The 16,067-nt window shown below is 51.2% G+C and overlaps 1 protein-coding gene across 4 annotated transcripts in view; it reads left to right on the forward strand.

The window, feature by feature from the left end:
* UBE2F (ubiquitin conjugating enzyme E2 F (putative)) overlaps nucleotides 1-11,574 on the forward strand; it is a 54,767-nt gene extending 43,193 nt beyond the window's left edge. For 2 of the 4 annotated variants that reach the window (XM_026491529.4, XM_026491537.4), the window contains 4 exons: nucleotides 1,634-1,691; nucleotides 3,940-3,972; nucleotides 6,445-6,507; nucleotides 10,269-11,574. In XM_026491529.4, coding sequence (XP_026347314.1) covers nucleotides 1,634-1,691; nucleotides 3,940-3,972; nucleotides 6,445-6,507; nucleotides 10,269-10,319 — 205 coding nt within the window. In that variant the 3' untranslated portion in view covers nucleotides 10,320-11,574. Of the gene's footprint in view, nucleotides 1-1,633; nucleotides 5,893-6,444; nucleotides 6,508-10,268 lie in introns of those variants that run through there. The other 2 variants (XM_057306038.1, XM_057306036.1) reach the window with 1 other exon arrangement.
* Nucleotides 11,575-16,067: the final 4,493 nt, after the last annotated feature.

The raw sequence follows: 16,067 nt of genomic DNA on the forward strand, positions 1-16,067 counted from the left end.
GTGTCCCCTCCGCAGTATCACTCTGCCCAGACCTGTGGCCTGCAGACTTGGGCACAGCCTGCCTGATGATAGGCACCACCCCCCTTATCTGCCATTGCCCTGGGTGGGCACAGCTGGCCTCCAGGTTCAGAGCCCTCCTGCTCTGGCTGTGCTGTTGACAGAGGTCAGAGGATACTGCCTGCTCAGCCAGTGAAGCTGCCTCCTCACCCCCCACGCCCCACCCCGTCAGTTAACGGTGGTCGAGCCCAGACGCGGTGGGAGCAGTTGCTGTTCTTTGCTTTGTGGGGCTTGCCGGCTGCTGGGGAGACAAGCATTGAACAGGTAGATGGCTAAGGATTGTGACGAGATCTGTCAAAAGGACAAGGACAGTCAGAACTGATTTCTGTCCCTGCCTCAGTGAGGAGACCTCTCACTGGGTCATATAGACCACTAGGACCCAACACGTGGTTCTCAAACAGTTACTCAGAAGTTGCAGGGCTTTCGTGTCAACAGGGCCTGGGCCTCTGCAGCATGGAGACATCTGTTCTTTCTTGTTTTCTTTTTAAGGCTCAAAGTAAGTGGTAGTGGTCAATTTAAGGTTTTGTTTATTCTAACTGATGTTCATGGACAATTAAGATTATAGCATATTTATATTTTCTCCTGGTCTTAATTATGTGAATTCGCACATGCTCAGATCTAGAACTTCTCTTCACAGTAACGGTTAAGGTGCGGAGAGCCTGACACTGCCGTGTGAGCTTAGGGACTGTTATGTACACATCAAAGCAGCAGCGGGATACAGCTCAACAATGCCAAACTAATTTTTCCCCAGAAGGAAACTTGGCAATAAATTGAATTTTTCAAAGTGTGGAATAATCGTTTCTGTGAGAGTACGTAATGCGCACGTACAGCTATGGAAGTGATGAAAATGACCCTTGGGTCCAGTTTAGGAAATAGGACCTCACAGTACCTCCAAAGCGCATGCGTCCTTCTCTCAACACGGTCCTCCCGCCCACTGGTAAGGACCATCCAGAATTTTGTGTTAATCTACCTTTATCCTTCATTTTCCCCTTTTGAACTTTTTTTTAAAAAGCAAAAACAAGGTATTAGAATGTGTGCTAGGAGCTGTCATCCGTGTTCACCTGCAGCTCCAGGCGAGTTGCCCGGGTTTGAAGGACCATCCCCCAGGCCCATGCCCTTGCTGCTCTGTGCCTTGCTTTCTTTCCTTCGTTAGAGAGATGGCAGCGCCTCCCTCGTGGGTCGTTGAGGCATTAAGTGAGGTTAGGATCGTGCTGACGCACACAGGAAGCCCTAAGCATCCGTTGTCATTTTTCTGAATATCAAGTTGACAAGTGTTCTTCGTATGTTATTTTAAGCATACTTTCTTCCTGCTTAAAATTTCATGTGCCTGCAGGATTAAAGACCTGGGTGTATAAGCAATAAACAGGACACAAGAGGTTAGACTTGGGGGTAGAGACGGCCTTCTGCAGGGAGACGGGGGCCTGCGAGGTGCCGGGGGAGAGGTGGGGCCTGGGGAAAGCAGATGTCCTGAAGAGATGTGGGCCCAGAGGGCTTGGCGGCAGCAGCTCGGCAAACCTGCAGCTCATGCGCCTGGAGGCTGTCCTTGCTGACCACTGTGCCTTTCTGTCTGTTTCAGTTTACTGAGAGAACATTCGATTGATGGCACCGGCTGGGCTCCCACAAGGACCTTAAAGGTAGAGTGCAGTGCGCTCGAGCACCGCCCCAGCCTGGAGGCCTCTCCCTCCGGGAACCAGACTTCTTGCTGTCCTGTCTACCCAGGTGGCCGGGCACACCCTGCTCCCTCCTGCCAACCTGGGGCCGCTCAGCCAAGCACTGACCTGGTTGGTTCCTCTGCCCCCATTTCATCCCGGGGCAGTGGGAGGTTCAAGTGATCTTTCTCCCCTCTGCCCTTTACCGTTTGTGCTTCAGGTCGTGCAGTTTCTATTCTTCCCTTCCTCTGGCCCCCAGTCGTGTGTGGCGCCTCACTCTCAGAGGACACGAGAGCTGCCAGGATGGGGTATGGGGAGGAGGGAAAGGGCAGATGTGGCCTCCGTCTGCTCCGAGTTACCCAGAGCTAGCCTGGCCAAACGAAGGGTGGCAACACAGAGGCCGGGGATGCCCTGAGGGAGGACCCCACCCAGGGGAGGGGTGGAGAGGGGAGCCACTGGGACTGAACAGGTGGCCCCAGTTGCTTCTGTGGTGTAGGCTGTAGTTGGTTCCGGGGGTGCATGTTACGGGCGCTACATGAGGCCACCAGCTGTGGCTTCAACTCAGTTTTTCTGCCATGGTATCCACGGGACACCTAGAGTTTCCTCATGTTGCCTGAGCTTTTCGTCAGAAGTCGTCAGGACTTCGGCTAGTGTTCAGTTTGTTCATGAACAGCTGCCTGACGCCTGCCATCGTTTCCGATGGGTAACTAAGCAGTCCGTGCAGTCATCATAGCTTTTGCCCTTCTTGTGCCGGGTCCGTGCTGCCCTGAGGAGCGCTCTCCCAGTTCTCGGTTCAGAGGGCAGCTGGGTTCCCAGCCTGTGCTCTTCAGCCCGGGACTTGGCACAAAGGCGTGGTCATCCAGACCTGGCCCGTCTTCCCTGGTGACTGTGTCCTCCTCCTCTGTGGCTGACAGTTGTCCCAGGTCAGCCTGAAAGGGTTATGGGTGTCAAAGCAGCGAGTTCGTGACGCTCGCAGACTGCCTGGCACATCGCACAATGCCATCTTCCTCTCTGTCTCTGTCTCAGGAGCAACATTTTTGCACACGTGTTAACTTTGGCTCAGTCATGCATGGATTACAAAAGTCGTCCGAACTAAAACCATTTGTAAGTCGTCCTCTGCACCAAACACAAAACCACCGGAGATGCTGCATCGGATGTTGTCCTTCGGGCCACAAGGGGAAGCCTGAGCGGAACTGGACAGGCCTGGGCCCTGCCCTGCACACATGTGCCAGGCTTTCTCTCCCCGCCATCCTTCACAGTTCAACTCTGTAGTCCCTGCCTTTGAAAAGACCTTCTGTGGATAAACTGACCTCATTCCTTATATGCCAACTTCCTGCTTCACCTCTTAGAGACTGTCCTCACTCCCACCCCCTGCTCTTAGGCAGCCCCACTGCTCTTAAAGGAGGACACTGAGGCCCAGAGAGGTGTGCATGGGTCACAGCAGCCCACCAGTGACTGCATCGATCCTGGACCAGGTCTAGTTCTTTACGTGACCACACCTCATGGGCGGCAGGTGCAAACTCTGGTGTGTAGGCACTGTCATTGAATATCACCAAGTAGGCACTTTGGGGGAAGAACACAGGGAAGGAGTTTGGGGCCCTCCGCCAGAGTGAGGAGGACACTGCAGATGTCCTACAGGTCTGACTGGATCCTCCCAAGGTGTGCTCTCTATTGCCACCGGAGCCTGGCCTGTCTTCTCGCCACACCCTGGACATGTCTTGCCCACTTAAGACTTAGCTTTGGCACAGGGGTCCCTCTACCTGGAAGGTGCTCCCTCCTGTTGTCCCTCTACCCAGCAGGCCCCACTTCCTCTGGGAAGCATCTCCTCCTTGCTGGTTCCTCTGTGGGAACACTTGTATGGAAGTTCTGCTGACAGGCCTGTCTGTCTAACCTCTCCACCAGACAAAGAACATGTGTTCACCCCCAGCTCCAGCCCCAGGTTCAGCTCACCCCAAAAGGACACAGGTGGATGGCTGAGACAAAGCAGAGGGGGCGATTAAAATTGCCAACTAGCTGAGTATCAGCCGGGGCTGAGAATCAGCCTAAAAAACACAAGACTCAAGCTGATGATGAGGAAGGCTGAGAGGAAATTTGTGGTTGAGTCACAGATGACAGGTCAGAACTGATCTTTGGCACGCTGTTTCTCCTAAGACAGAAACTGAGGTTTCATAGGTTTGAAACACTAAGTGCATGGGAGCCTGAAACTTGTTTTCTTCTTTCTTTCTCATTCCAGGATGTTGTTTGGGGATTAAACTCTTTGTTTACTGTAAGTATATTGACCAGAATCTCAAGTTTTTCTTGAGTCCTCTGACTACTGTTTTTAAACATCACATTAAGGATAACCTAGAGGGGTTAAAAACAGCACCCTGTACACGCTACACTCCTCCTTTCTGTCAGATTTATATGAGCCAGAGGAACAGTGAGATGGGAGCTGGGGGGGCCTTTGGGGTGGCACCTGGGGAGTCATCAGGGAAGGGAGTGCTGGGGCCCGGGCCGTTTGCTGCAGCCTTCTCCACGTGGGGGGCTCTTCCCCTGGGGGCACCTGGCCTGGCCCTGCTGCTCCGTGTCTGCCCTCGCCAGCAGCCCCTTCCCTCCCAGGTGTCCTCCTGGCTTGGGTGAAGGAGTGTGTGGTCACCTGACCTCTAGGCTTTTCATAAACCAGAACCACAGACCCGTTCTCTCCTCAGTGACGAGCTGCTGAAGTTTGCTGTCTGCAGAAAACAGCACATTACAGGCAGGGGCTGGAGGGGCAAGAGGGGTATAGGGAGAAGCCAAAAGCTGCTGTTTGGATTTTTTTAATATAATATTATTCTTTTGAGTTTTTGCTTTTTGATCATAAAAGAGCTTTAAAAGAAAGAAGCTTCAGGGACTCTGTCTGCAGGGCAGGGCAGGGAGTTGTGCTACTTTTGATAAAACTTGACCCTCCATGAAAGCGAGCCTACCCTGGCCAGCCCACGGGATGGCGGGTCGTTGGAGGGGCAGCTTCCTGGCCCACAGCAGGTGTGCTGACACAGTGCCGGCACCCGGGGCCAGGCTGCCATCCGAGGTCGCAGTGCTCTTGCTCTTACTGGCAGCAAGAGCTTCAAAATTAGACCCCCCCAAAGGCCCTGCCTCCCTTTGCCTTCTCATCTGTTGTCCCAGGTGACCCCTGTAGCATAAGCAGCAAGCCCGACACTTCTGGCTTCGGGCCCTCCCGTAACCCCCTGGGAAGGTAGTGCCCGCGTTTTGTTGTGATTCTGGTTTGGCTTTGTCATGGATGTGCACGGTTTTACTTCTGGAGCTGTGAAGGCTGCAGCATGATTTAAAGTCTGCCCAACAGGTCGGGCTGCTTTTTCATTGATTTAGCCTTTAATCTGGTGCAGTCCCCATCTCTCCAGTGCTCCAAATACTAGAGAGCCAACCAAAATTGCTGATTAAACCTGTAATGGTTATTCCAGCCAATGTATTCATTTTAGGTCAGAAATATGGTAAGGAAGATAAGGAATTTTGTGTGTCTGGTGGTCTTTATATGCACTGGCTATCTCATCTGTGTGCTTTAATACTTTTGCCTGTTTCTAGGACTTGAAGTCTGATCAACTTTACAAGTGATTATAGAGAATTAAGAGATTTCCTTGCTGTATTTGGAGCATGTTGGTCATACCCCATATTTATTTCCAAATCAGAAATACAGTCCCCAAATTTAACATTTCTCCTGAGCAGAAGTACCGTTGTCTTTACAGTGACCATCGATGGCTCTGGAAAGCAATGACTTCTCTTAAGAACAAATCTCACTACGTTGGTGTTTAAGAAGGGGAGTAGGCGGTATAAAGATAAGGCATGGCATCCGATTTGAAATCCATGGTGTTTCTTGTGGGGAGAGGGGAATAGCCATTCCATTTCTTTTTAAGATTTTTTTTTTTTTTTAAGTATTTCTACACCCAACATGGGGCTCAGACTCACAACCCTGAGATCAAGAATCACACGCTCCAAGGACTGAGCCAACCAGGCGCCCCCCAGGGTTTTCTAAGGTAGAAAGGGGGACAGAGGCCTCCTGGCGCTGTCCTGCACTCAGGCTTCATACGCCATCCCTGCTGGGTATGAGTGCCGTGTCGTGAAGGGGAATAAAAAGAGAAGATCTGGTTAAGGTCAGCGTGGAAACCACAGACTTAGAGAGGCAAAGATGTTCATCACAAATTAAAAGAAGAAATGGGGCGCCTGGGTGGCTCAGTCGTTGGGCGTCTGCCTTCGGCTCAGGGCGTGATCCTGGCATCCCAGGATCGAGCCCCACATCAGGCTCCTCCGCTGGAAGCCTGCTTCTCCCTTTCCCACTCCCCCCGCTTGTGTTCCCTCTCTCGCTGGCTGTCTCTCTGTCAAATAAATAAATAAAATCTTAAAAAAAAAAAAAAAATTAAAAGAAGAAATGAATTTTTGAGGAAAAAAGAATGGGATTTTTATTTGGAAATGCTTGTAATGAGAGTGGTTCTTTATCAAAAATAACATTAGAACTTAATGTGATATCACTGGCCTCCATTTCACCCGACTCTGGACAGTTCATGTGAACATGGCGACCTTCAGTCAGCCGTTGACCAGCGTGCAGGAAGTACCCACACAGACCGTGCGCTTCCGTCACAGGAACCGCGATCCGTAATGGACTCTCTACTCTCTGGGTTCTCCTGTTTTTTGATTAGAAAATGAAGACTTAGGACAGCAGAAAAACACATTCTTTCCATTGTTTACTTTGAGTTTCTCTCTTTTTAAGGATCTTTTGAATTTTGACGATCCGCTGAATATTGAAGCTGCAGAACATCATTTGAGGGACAAGGTAAGCTAGTGGTAGCGTTCGAGGGTGATGGATTTGCTAAGAAGATGACTGGCTCTCGCTCAGCCAGATACAAGGCTCAGAATGGTAGGTCCATGCCTGGAATTGAAAGCAACTGATAAGTAGTGTGTTGTGATGAACGTGAGTAGTCTCAGTAGAGTATTTGACCCAAGGTCAGACAGAAGCGTTTTTATTAGATGTGATTTCCCAGTAGAATTCAATCTGAGGGATTTAAAACAGGCCACTGCTACTTTATCTTATTAACAGTATGGGGCTACAGTGTTCACATCCTCAGGTCCTTCCAGTGTGCCTGTGCACACGCGTGCCCATTTGGTTTCCATCCAGAATAATGGGATCCTGTTTATTATTAATCCTTAGTTCCCTTTTTTTTTTTTAAAAACTTTTTTCTTCCAAATCAGTGCATAAACCATTACTCATTTTAGGAGCTGATAGTCCATAAAGTGGCTCTACCGTACTTTTTTCAACCATTCTGTGAGTGGTGGGCACTCATGTTTTCCCCATGGGTTTTTTTTTCCCCAACTACAAATGATAACGCAATAAATACCCCCTTTACACACATCCTTAAAAGTGCACGGACTGGGTGTTAGGAGCAGGAGTCTGGGAGGTGGCCCTGGCATCGGAACAAGGCTGGTAGAGGTTGTACAGCTTCACTTGGGGCCAGTTAGGCCTCAGCAGACAGCCCTGCAGGGCTAATTTGGTTTAGTCATAGAGCCTCAAGTTTCATTTTCTGAACCAGATTCCCGGTGAATCCTCACCATCCCAGAAATCAGCCACCCAAGGCTGTTACCCAACACCTAACTTGAATCTATAAAGTTCTAAATGCCATTGACCTGGTTCTAAATACCGTGCTGAAGAGCGGTGCTATGTTTATGTGACACCTGCTATGCGCCAGAGTAGGGGGCGTTTTAAATGTGCTGTCTGTGATGTTTACTACAACTAAAGAGCGGGCACCGCGAGGGCCGTGTCGCCCAGCACAGGCTCACAAACCATGCGGAGGCACAGCAGGGACCAGTGGGCCGTCAGTGGGACTGCAGGGTCAGTGGGTGCTTCTGCTCAGGCAGAGGAGGCTGGGAGCAGCAGAGGGCTTCAGCCGATGCGCTGTGGTGTCAGGCGGCTCTGGGCACGGGCAGCCGCTCTCACGGCATCACCCGCCCGCGGCTGTCAGCCCCCCGCACCACCTGTGCTGGCTCGCTGCCTGGCACAGCTGTGGTTTGTCCACTGCGATGATAAGCCCTTGCAGGTGCTCTCCTGCCCCCCCCCCGCCCCAGTACCTTTTCAGGCAGCTCCATTCACATTGTCACTGTCCCTGACTTGGACTTCCCCACTAAGCACCGTGTCTTGTAAGCCGAGTCAGGGAAAGAAATCGATAATGATGGGAATACTCTTACAGGGCCAGGTAGAGAAAGACCTGTTATAAATTGTCTATCCTTTTATTTTTCTTCGAAGGTTGCTTCCTGCTCTTTGTATGAAATAAGGGGAAGACTTGCATTTTTAAACTGTTAGCCCCAGTAAGATGGACCTAAAATCCTCCAGACAGTGATGCCTTCACATGAATTCTAAGAAGTGCCCCAGCCCCATGCCCGTCCTCATGCTGAGTCATGATGACATTTACTGAACTTTCTCCTTACTTTATTTCGTGCTCATTGTTCATCCCAAGTTTGACTGGTGGCCACTAAAGTGCCAGGTGAGGTGCTAATGCTCAGGATGATTGATGAATGGACAGTCCCTGTCACCATGGAGCAGACATGCTAGTGGGTGGAGGCAGAGCATAGACAAGCAAACATAACGTGAGGGGGATGGGGGCCTGGGGGCGGGGAGCACTGATGGGTTTTGCTGCTTTATGTAGGGTGCTCAGAGAAGGCCTTTCTGACAAGATGTGAGTAGAGATCTGATGTGAACCAAATGGATATCGGGCAGGAGTATTCTGGACAGTATTACAGTAGTGCAAAGGCCCTAAGGCAGGAATGTGCTAGGGGTGTTGAGGAAGAGCACACAGGCTGGCGTGAGTAGAGTAGGACAGCGGCAATGCAAAAGCAGCAGCATCCTTGGGTGGCCCTCCCAGGCCCTGTCCCACCCACTTCCTGGAGTGCATTTATTCTCCTGACATCTCCACAAGGGAGGGACTCTTGTTATCCCTAATCTGCTCCTGAGGAAGGAGCATGGAGGTAAGAGACTTGGCAGGAAGGGGCAGAGCCCAAGATGTGAACCCAGGCAGTCTGGCCCCCGAGTCTTCATGTGGGCTCTGCTCTGTGGGCTCAGGCAGAGGAGGGAGTGGGAGGCAGCAGAGGCTGAGGACAGAGGGCTTCTGGAGGCCATGGGCTCTGAGCTTTGTCCAGGGCCAGGAGAGAGCAAAGGGGGTGAGACTGAGCACCGAGGTCCGGATGGGGGCAGCAGTGCCTGTGGGGTCTTCACTTCACATCCTGTGAGCTGTGGCTCCTTAGCAGCTGACGGTACCGTTGGCTTCTGGGTGCTGTGGAAATGGCCAAGTCAGGGCTCGTGGGAGCCTCTGAATGCAGTCCTGTCCGTAAGCGCAGGCTCAGCAGCTCTCCACTTCCTCGCCTGAGACGGCAGGCAAGCCACCAAACCATTTTCAGACTTCAAACCAGGAACCTACCCTGACCTTGAAAGGGTCACCATGTGAATTAAGTGGCAGAAGAGGCAGCCCGCTTGGTGCCCCGCCCCTTCTAGGCGCATCCTCTGGAGGAGGCGCCACTCCAGGCAAGGACTGGCCACAAGAGGTGCAGCCAGCGCAGCACCTGCCAGGGGCTTAGCTGTGTTCTCTGGGCGGTGTGGCGGGTGGTGTTACCTGTCACATGATGGGACTGAAGCAGTGTAACCTCATGGACATCGGTGACCCAGCAGCTGCGTGGTAGGAGTAAGAGGGTTGAGTTCCACCTGTCAGATCACAGCGTCCTTGAACACTGAATACATGTGTTCTGAGGTGGGCAAGCTCCAAGTCCCTCATGGCACATGTGGCCCCAGGGGCCCTTGCCCAGTCCTGCAAAGCCAAGGAACTTAGTTCCTAACATTAGAAAAGACTGAGGGGCGCTCCTGGGACACTTTCCTGCCCATGCTGGCCTGGAGACACCAAGGGCCACACTGCCTCTTTTCACCCGAGGAATCAGGCCAGGCACCCAGGTGGCCTCTGCCTGATGCCTGGGCAGGGAGCTCTACAGCAAAGCCACTGCTTCTGGGCAAGGTAGTCACTCAGGTGATGGGCTGCACTCGCACCATGAAAAGTGGGCACCTTTTAAATAGGCAGCATGGTCTGGGGGTTCTAGGAAGACATATCTGGACACAGGGGTCTTTGGAGAACAGCAGCTCTGACTTATCCCCAGCTGAGGTCAAGAGCCCTATCCTGACCTACATTGTCACCTCGACCACACTCTGGGCCTCACTCTCCCCATCTGCAAACAAAGGGTCTTAGGCTGCCTTCCGCTCAGAGCTTCTTTGTTTGGGTCCCTACCCCCAGCCCTCCCAGCACAGTGCCCCGTGCCCTGCACGCAGCGTCCTGTGTGCACCAGTCCCCTGGAGTAGTAGGGAGAGGGACCCCACTCCTCAGGCCTCTGATTGTCCTGCAGCCTTGGCAGCTGAGTGGGGAGGGGGGGTTGGAGGCCAAGTCCTTCATACGCTCTTGAGAGCTCACAGCGGCTCCTCAGCTGGGGTGGGTGGCACTTGTTCTGGAAATGTTTCCCTCGCTAATGCGCTCCCCCTTCTTCTTTCTCTCCCTGATCCCTCCACAGGAGGACTTCCGGAATAAAGTGGAAGACTACATTAAGCGCTATGCCAGATGATAGGAGGAGGAGATGGTGGGGCTGTGGACTGTGTTGTAGGCTTGTCTCCAACCTCAACCAAGAGGGAGCCCCCCTCCCCAGTCCTCGCACTCCCCTGAGACCCACAGGGTCATCGACATCTGTGACCATGCTGTCCCAAGGAAGAACCTCTTCACGACTGCCCATTGTAGATGGAGAGTCCCACATAAATACAGCAAGAAAATGTGTTTGGGGTTCTAAAGAGTTGTCTGCTTCCCTTAACATGTTTACTTTTTGGAAACTGTACTGTATAGGCTATTGATGAGATTCCTGAGAAGTTGTAATGAACTCAGAATTGAGGCTAGCGCTTGCTTCTTCCCCTTTTCCCAAACAAAATCCTTCCCCGCACAAGTGATGCTGATGATGTGCTCAGTGTAGCTCGCAGAGGGGCGATAAGAAACCCGCTACATACTGTGATTGGATGCAAATTCTCTTAGCTCCTCCCACGGATGTTGGCCCTGCCTAGATGTCGTGAAGCTTCCCAGAATGCATAGTCATTCACTGTAGATCTCTTACTGAAATGCGTATTTTATTTAATGTAAGTATATTTTGGAACAGATTTGTAATTTGTACAATTTAATGCTTTAATTATTTTTTTCTATTCTCATTTAGTTTGTATTTTCATTGTATAGAGCAGACAGAAAGATGTTGGGTCAAGCAACTATTGAAGAGAAATACAAAGAAAATATGAAAGACATTATTCCTTCTGTCCAAATGAAACGAGAATTTGACTTTTAAAAATCAGCTCTTGCTTTTGGGTCCAGATGGGGCGAGGAAGTTTTAGAACCCTTTGAAGCTAGATCAGGATGATTTTTGAAAAAGAAAAAAAGGGAGCCCCTTCTCACATGCTGCCCGGAGGAAACTGGCTGGAGCCCAGACTAGCCAGGGGCTTGGTGTTCCCACAGCAGTCTTGTGGTTGTGAGCCAGTGGGCAGTGCCAGAGAGAGAGACCCTCGTGTCCTGAGGGATGGGAGAGATACCTCGCGAATCAGCCCACCGATGTCTGATGTCACTGAGACCGTACCTGTGGCCTTCTGAATCTGCTGCGGTTCTGGGCCGTCTCGAGGGAGCCCCCTAGGCCTTGGAGGGCCGGGAATCGGCAGCAGCATATAGCCATATTTGGTCAGGCCACTGCACTTCAGAGTAAGAACACTAAAGAGGCAAATGGATTTACTCCAGTATTTAGACATCTGAATGAGTGAAATCAAATGCAAAATAAATGTATGGTTTTCATCTGCTGCCTGCCTGGCACACTCAAGTTTAACTGACAGCCTCCTTTGAGCTCTGGATTCCCTCGTCTTCCATCTACCCAGTCTGGATGGTTGTTCTTAATTTATAATAAATCTCTGAGTATGAGATTAGTCTTCCTGGAGATCGGCAGGGAAGGAATGTAGGCCTTGTTTCCCATTTGTAATCAGGAATTGTACGCGTTAGATTGAGGGGGGCCTGACTGATGGTCTGCTGGTGCACAGAGCAGGAAGAGCGGGGCTAGATCAAGGGCACGGTGGCATCTTGGAGGCTCAGGGCCTGTGAGAAGACAACAGTAATCTCACCTCCTGAAAGCCTGGGGGAGGTGCTGCAGCTTACACACGTTTAATTGGAGCTCTGCCCGGTTTCACAGGAACCCGGTCAGCTGGACCTAGGGCTGGCCTCTGCTAGGTGGGTCAGCAGACCAGCAGCTGGCCTGTCCACACGCCTGAGTTCTGCCTCTGGCGCAGGACACACAGTTCTCTGCCCGGGCAATCCTGGGCCTGAGTCATGACGCACCTCACAGCTGTCTGGGCAGCTCCCAGGCTGCACAGCTGGTGGTCCAGATGGAGGTGAAGAAGTGACATCAGCGCCCACAGTTGAATGGAAGTATGTATATTTTAGGTAAAGGACTGGAAGGGACAGCTGTTGTGAACTCTGACCTCAAAATGTTTGCACAGAAGAGAAATACTTTACTTATTAGAGATCCAGTAATTCTTCAAAAATGACCTGTCCACATGACGGGATCATCCCTTTCTGTCCAATGGAAATCTCTCAGGGCCCTGCCCCTTCCCCCTTTTGTTAAGAGTGCACCCAGCCTGGCCCATCACAGTGGAGAACTGATACTGTGCTGCCTACTTGGCCAGCGGGGCCCACGGCCTCTTTTAGTGGCTGCAGAACCCTGACTTCCAGGCTTTTTGGTTTCTTGGCGTCTCCTCCCCACTCAGGTCACAGGAACACTTGTGGTTCTAGTTCATGTGCTCCACCAGCCTGGTGATAGTTGATGATTTCCCGTCTGCCAGGGGTGGGTATACGGAGCCAGGCCTGGAGCCAGGCAGGAAGGGAGCAGGCCCTGGGGACGTGAAGCTCCGGGACTTCTCCGATGTCCACTTGCGTCCCCATAACTCTGCTGCTTAGGATTTGGTAGGTCAGCAGCATGTTTTTCAAGCACGCTCAGAAGGAAACAGTTCAGGATAGACCTGTCAGAAGGAAAAGCCTCACGTCTCCCGTCTTACCTTTCCTCAGACACACCACCTGCAAGTTACGTCCCTTTGCAGTCTTCATAAGGAGCCAGGCGAGTGTATGACTCCAACGTTAAGTGCTGATCTGGCTGTGTTCCTTGCTCATCTTCTGTGTTATTTTCATCACTGTATTTGGATTGTTGCAGAGCTCTGGCCCAGGGTGCAGTGTCTTGGGTTCTGCTTAACAAGACCCCCTGTTTTGTTTGTTTTTTAAGATTTTATTTATTTATTTGACAGAGAGAGAGAGACAGCGAGAGAGGGAACACAAGCAGGGGGAGTGGGAGAGGGAGAAGCAGGCTTCCTGCTGAGCAGGGAGCCCGATGCGGGACTCGATCCCAGGACCCTGGGATCATGACCTGAGCTGAAGGCAGATGCTTAACCAACTGAGCCACCCAGGCGTCCCAAGACCCCCTGTTTTATCACTATCATCCACAAGCACTGAGAGCCTTAGAGGGCTGTTGATGGTTTCTCCCGACTTACGCCAGGCTGTGCACCTGCTAGGGCAGTGGCTGCAGTACAGAAGTTCATGAGAAAACGGCGAAGAGCTGGTTCAGACTATTTGCAGTAGCTAAAATACTTTGAACGTCTTTAAAAGGAACACTTAGTATTTACTAGTTTAAATGTTTCAAAGTGTCCAGGCATATTTTTCCTCTGCCCTTAGTCTCCCGGACTTCTACACTGTCGTGGGTGCAGGAGGCAATAGCATCCTTCCCCATGACTCAGCCGCAACCAGACCAGTCATCAGAGTCTCAGGCCACCTGGTGGCAAAGCCAGCATGTCTTCCTCTTACAGCAGCAGGAACAGATTGAACAGCACTTCTGCTGGGCTCTGGAGTTGAGCAGAAAAAATCCCAGAGGGCGGGCAAACTCCCAGGCAGTGGTGATTGCTAAGATGCGTTAAACTTGTTCAGAGGACATGCCCCGCTGTTCCCTAGGCTTGCTCTGTTACTCAGCCCCTCACATTCTTTAAAGAAGTTGGTATGAAAAAAATCACAAATTCCTATTAAATCAGACTTTATGCAGATTTATCAAAATCAACCAGAATTTTTTTAATGTAAAATTCCAACCAATTGTAAAACTGGTTAGCCACCAATTGCAGTCTTTAACAAGACTTTTTTTCCAGCTAGTACAGTCTATTCCAGGCGTTTTTTCACTTTTATCCACGTAAAACTGTTACCCCTTGGAAAGTCAGGTTTGCAGCAAGTTCATTATTCTTCATCAAACTGTGTCTAGTAAAATGCTAATAGTCTTAGCAAAATAATATTTTACTTTTCCTTTGCCAAAGAACTTGTAAAATGAGAGCACCCGTCACTTCCCTTTCCTCCCTCCCATAGCCCTCCCTCAAACAAAGTAACAGCTTGGAGCGGCTAATTCAGAGGGTTCCATATTGCCCACTGAAGTCCCCACTTACGCCCTGGGTTTCCGTGGGTTACCGAAACTGATCTATTGAAAGAATTGTTGAAAAAAGTTCTTCAAAAAGCCCACTGATGAAGGCTTTTGGGGACCTTGCCTTGTTAAGAATGTCTATTCGTGTTAAGCTGTATAAAGAACTGAATTATAATCTTTTAAAAAAAATCCATTTTAGGGCTCATTCATTTTCATTGCCAAGTTCACTGAGCCAGAGTTCTTAAGTTCCCTTTTTAGCTTATGTCAGGGCCAGTGGAAGAAGCAGTGCTTGCCCAAGAGTTCCCGGTGCTGGAAGAGAGACAGGGCAGGGCCCCCAGCACTGCAGGGACGGTGGGGTAAGTACTCATCAGGGGCCGATGGCCAGGAAAGACTGTAGCCGTGAACGGCGTAGCATCTGATGTAGCCTCCCCATCCAGCCTTTGGTCCATGGTGCACACCCAGCAGTGTTCCCTCCCTGCTCAATACCTCCCTGCAGCCCGCTTCGTCTCTGGCCTCGCAGGACTGACTCATCTGTATTGTGGTTTCGGTGTTGGGTTTTTATCATCTGTCAGACTGCATTGACCTTCCTCCCCACTCATCGCTCCCATGCACCGTGTGGCGCTCGTCCTTTGTTCTTTCCAAACATCTTTCAAAATTCATTCCAACCTCAACAGCGCTGTTCACCTGTGTCCTTCCCTCCCCCCCCTACCCCCACCCAGGGTGGTGTTCAGAAGCCAAAAGGTGGGTGCAGCACCATGGGTAAAGAGCCTTTTTCCTCTTCCTAAGGGGCTTCAGCCTCCAGTTAGTCTCAGAAGAGAAAACTGTCTCCCTGGTTCTCAGTGGAGCGGGAGCAGGTGGAATCCAGGGAGCACGGGTCCCGCTGTGCTTGGTGTGTGCCTTGCCAGACCAGTCAGTGATGCGTAACAAGAACCACAGTCGATGCAGGAAGAGCAGCGGCGTGGAGGAAGACCTGGCCAACACCCCGGTGAGACCAGAACAAACTGGTGGGATGGCCTCTCCACACCCTCCCCACCTTACTGCCAGAGGGCTTTCTAAGACAGCCTTTCACCAAGCCCTTCCCCCTGCCTCCAGAATCAGCCCCCTGTGCTTAGGGTAGGAGTGTATTGTTACTGGTCATCTGTCCACTCTGCCAGCCACTGCCCTGAAGACCCTGCCTGGCCTCAAAGTAGTGCTTTCATGCTTTGTGATGAGGTCCACACCCCTCGGGGCTCCTTTCAAGATTCAGTTCACGTGGTGCCTGACAGGCAGATGGGCCGTTCCTGGGGTGTCTTCATCTTGCCCAGGCTTCCGTAGGTAACCCTGCCCGTCCCAGGTGTCAGGTGGCAAGAGGAGCACAGGGCCTTAGTCATGCCGCAGTAACTGAATGGCTTATTGCAAGGCAATCACTTACGTTGAGTAAGTCTAGCCGGAGCTTCAGAGCACAAGCACACCAGCAGGTCTGCTCAAGACAGTCCTGTCTGGAAGTCACTGGAAGCGGGGCATGCCGGCCAGCAAGGCAACGGCTGAGGAGAACACCTGCTGCCACACAGGTGAGCAAGCCGCCCTTCTGGCAGCCGGCAGCCGCCGAGTCTGAACAGTCGGCTTTGCTTGAGGTGGGACTGTGAAAAAACTTGCAGAGAAGAAATACCGAGCAGACAGGATGAACAGGACATCGGAAATGGAGGGTAGTATTAAAAGAAACTTTCAGGGGAGAAAACCACATATTTAGGAAAATGCAGTGAATTGCACCTTTGACTTGGAATCAAAAAGTCCTAAGGGGACAACAGGCTAAAATGAAAGGACAATAGGATGAAACTGTAGCCGTGACAACATCTCCACCTCAGGGCAGGGCAGATG

This window comes from Ursus arctos, unplaced genomic scaffold (genome assembly GCF_023065955.2).
Source record: "Ursus arctos isolate Adak ecotype North America unplaced genomic scaffold, UrsArc2.0 scaffold_1, whole genome shotgun sequence".
NCBI classification, from domain to species: domain Eukaryota; kingdom Metazoa; phylum Chordata; class Mammalia; order Carnivora; family Ursidae; genus Ursus; species Ursus arctos.